The sequence below is a fragment of the Citrus clementina genome, unplaced genomic scaffold (genome assembly GCF_000493195.1).
Source record: "Citrus clementina cultivar Clemenules unplaced genomic scaffold, Citrus_clementina_v1.0 scaffold_4, whole genome shotgun sequence".
NCBI lineage: Eukaryota > Viridiplantae > Streptophyta > Magnoliopsida > Sapindales > Rutaceae > Citrus > Citrus x clementina.
The window spans coordinates 16162547-16165905 of NW_006262274.1; the positions used below are offsets into that span (position 1 = coordinate 16162547).

A 3359-nucleotide genomic window follows, 5' to 3' on the forward strand; every position below is an offset into this window, starting at 1 on the left:
TGCTGCAAATTAAAATAATTCAATAGATTATTAATTAATTATTGCAAATTCATTAAATTTAGAAACAATAATATAGAAACAAAATGAAACAACTCAAAATTCAAACAACAAAAATGAAACAACTCAAAACAATAATACTATATATTTTTGTAGCCACTGTAAATGCCAACACTCATCTTTTAGGGACAATGTCAAAACTCATCTTTTTTCAAACTTTTGCTATTGCTTTATCTAAGTCAAATCTTATAGCCTAGAAGAAAGATAACAATTTAAATTCAAGGGTTCTACAGGCCAATTCTATCCTTGGAGTTGTGTGGTGAAATGAAGAAGAAGAGAAAGCCGTTCGATAAGATGATGAGAGGCTTAAGCAAAATGATGTCGCTTTGCTTAAAATTAAAACAAAAAAAATTAATTCACAAAATGGTCTCGTTTTAGGTAAATTTGGGGGTTTGACCAGGGGCAAATATAAGTATTGTAACAATTATCATGAGTATTATTAATATTAGAAATGGTGGATTTTGGGCAAATATCAGTGTTTTAACAATTATCATGAGTATTATTAATATTAATGGTAGATTTTTCTTGTAATTTAGGGGGATTTTTTATATTTTTTAATTTAAATCGATGTAATTAAGAATTTATTAAACATGAGGGTAGCATCAGATAAAACACAGTAATATACTAATATGGGGATAAATTTGCCCATTTAAAGCACAAAAGAGTTACAGCCGTTTGATAGCATACGATACAAAATCAAACGGTGGAAACAGACGTGCCGGACGAAACGGCGTGGATTATAGCGTATGCTGATCTCCTTCTCCTGCCTAAAACCCTAAACCACGAAATCATCATTGTCAAAACGAAAAGGGAAAAAGCCCTAGAGAATACGCTGACCCAAAATCAGATCGGCATCAGGATATCTCTTTAGCTGAATCTCTCTGCCATCGTCGCCATGGTGACCACCGTTGCACCTCCACTGTCGCTACCGCCGTCAGCAGGCAGCAGAGTGAGCCCCAAAACTGTAGAAAGAGCCGTCAAGGCACTCCTGAAATGGCTAAAGTCGAATTCCCAAACGCAAAAGCCTCAACTTTTAGAGCAAGATGATTTCGTTTACCTGATACTGACCCTCAAGAAAGTCCCACAAGTCTCTCGCACTAACGCTTTTAAAATCCCTCTCCCGCATTCGCTCCTCGGCAACGATAGCGACAACCCGCCGGAAATCTGCCTCATAATGGACGACCGTCCGAAGTCCAACCTCACCAAAGACGCTGTGATGAAGAAAATCAAGAATGACAACTTACCCATCACCAAAGTCATCAAAATTACCAAGTTAAAGACTGATTACCGCCCGTTTGAGGCCAAGAGGAAGTTGTGTGATTCGTACGATATGTTTTTGGCTGATAAGAGAGTGGTTCCGCTCTTGCCCAAGTTGTTGGGGAAGCATTTCTTTAAGAAGAAGAAGATTCCAGTGCCGGTTGATTTGAAGCACCAGAATTGGAAGGAACAGATTGAGAAGGTTTGTGGGTCTGCTTTGTTGTATTTGAGAACTGGGACTTGTAGTGTTTTGAAAGTAGGGAAGGTTTCGATGGGTGCTGAAGATATTGCGGAGAATGTGATTGCTGCGATTAATGGTGTTGCTGAGATTGTGCCTAGGAAATGGGGTAATGTTAGGTCTTTTCATTTGAAGTTGCTGGAGAGCTTGGCTTTGCCTGTTTATCAGGCGGTGCCAGATTTGAAGTTAAAGATTGAGGGAGTTAAGGAAAATGAAGGGGAGGGTCAGGATAAGGAGTCGAAGGAAAATGCCGAGGATGTAAATGATCATGGTAGCAAAAAGAAGTTGAAGAAGAAGAAGGGGAGGATTCATGAGGTCAGGTATATGGATAGTACTATTGGGGAGGTGTTGGATGAGGATGAATTGGGTAGTGATGATGATGGTGAGGGAGATGTTGGTGAAAGTGAGGACGGTGAAGATAGTGAAGATGGCAAAATGAGTAGCGGTGATATTTTGGGTAAGAAGAGGAAGAAGGGGGATAAAGAGAGAGCTCAGAAGCTGCCTAAAAAGGTGGCTAAGGTGAAGAAAGATGAACTGTCTTCTAATATGAAGAATGAGGATGTGGGGAAGCAAAAGAAACAAAAGAAAGTGGGGTTGAGTTTGAAAAATGATGCGGAAAAATCTAGTGGAAAGGAGAAGAAAAAAAGCATGCTTGGGAAGGTGAAGAAAGAGAAGAAAAAGTTGGTAGCATAATGGTTCATGGTGGCTGATTGAAGCATGGATTTGCGGAACAACTTTGCTACTCTTTGGACTTAACAAAGAATCAAGTATGGTTGTCAATTTGTCCTCCGTTAAATTTTGGTTTAAATTTCATGAGGGTTTTTACTGTCCTTTTTGTTAGTTGAAGAATATTGAAGAATGTGAAATCAGCTGATCACTTAATTGTAGAAGTTTTGTTTTTCTTTCTTCATGTTTACATTTGTATTTTTATTATGGTAATGTTCAAAAAGAAATTGTTCCATTTCTGTTTGATACTCTGTGCTATAAGATGGAAAATAAATGTCTGTTTAAAGTTTCAAGTATCATGAGAGTCCGCATAAGATTGGGGGAAGTTCATCAATTAACAGAAACTAAAGCAAGACTCACTAGTTAAATATGTTATTGTAGTAGTTCTTGAAAGTCATTGTCACTGCATTTGCATCTTAAGGCACTTATACAACCGAACAGGCAGCAATCTTCAGAGTTGAGATGTGGTGTAAGCTGAGTATAGATTTAAGTTTCAAAAGACATTATCTACATCGTTTATATTGGCCTCCTATTTCACGAATTGGGGCTTGTAAAATGAATCTCCAGAATTTAGAGAGAATTTTTTTAAAAAAGTCTCCGCAAAATGGATATTCTGCCTTTTTGTAGATTCTATATGTCCTCTAGCCTTTGTTTCATGAATTGGGACTTGTAAAACGAATCTCCAGCATTTAGACAGAAATTAAACTCCCTACCAATTGGATGCTTTTTGTTGATTCTACATATCCCTGTAGTTGAAAGTTCAGAACTGGCTATCCTGTTGCATTGGAGTTCCTTTATATTGAGAGAATTCTAGCATATAAAATGAGTTAAGCTTCTTTATGAAATGGTGATTAGATGACAGGATTCAGCTATAGAACAGGCAGGTGGCTGATATATTTAGCTCTGGATGGACATAGGAACCGTTTCTATAAACTGAGTGAAGCATGCCGGCCTAACACTTTCATTTTAGTGTTGTTTCTGGTGCTGCAAAAGAGTATGAGAGTGTAAGTGAAGAATGAAAATTATGCTTCTAGGTTTAAAAAACTATAGTTTTGTGAAAATTTTAATTCCTAATCATACT

The 3359-nt window shown here is 37.4% G+C and overlaps 1 protein-coding gene across 1 annotated transcript; it reads left to right on the plus strand.

Annotated features, from left to right (window-relative positions):
• Positions 1–769: 769 nt before the first annotated feature.
• On the plus strand, positions 770–2513 carry LOC18045505 (ribosomal L1 domain-containing protein 1). Its single transcript, XM_006437130.2, has one exon. It carries the CDS (start codon positions 953–955, stop codon positions 2243–2245), a length of 1293 nt encoding a protein of 430 aa, XP_006437193.1. The 5' UTR covers positions 770–952; the 3' UTR covers positions 2246–2513.
• The last annotated feature ends 846 nt before the right edge of the window (positions 2514–3359 follow it).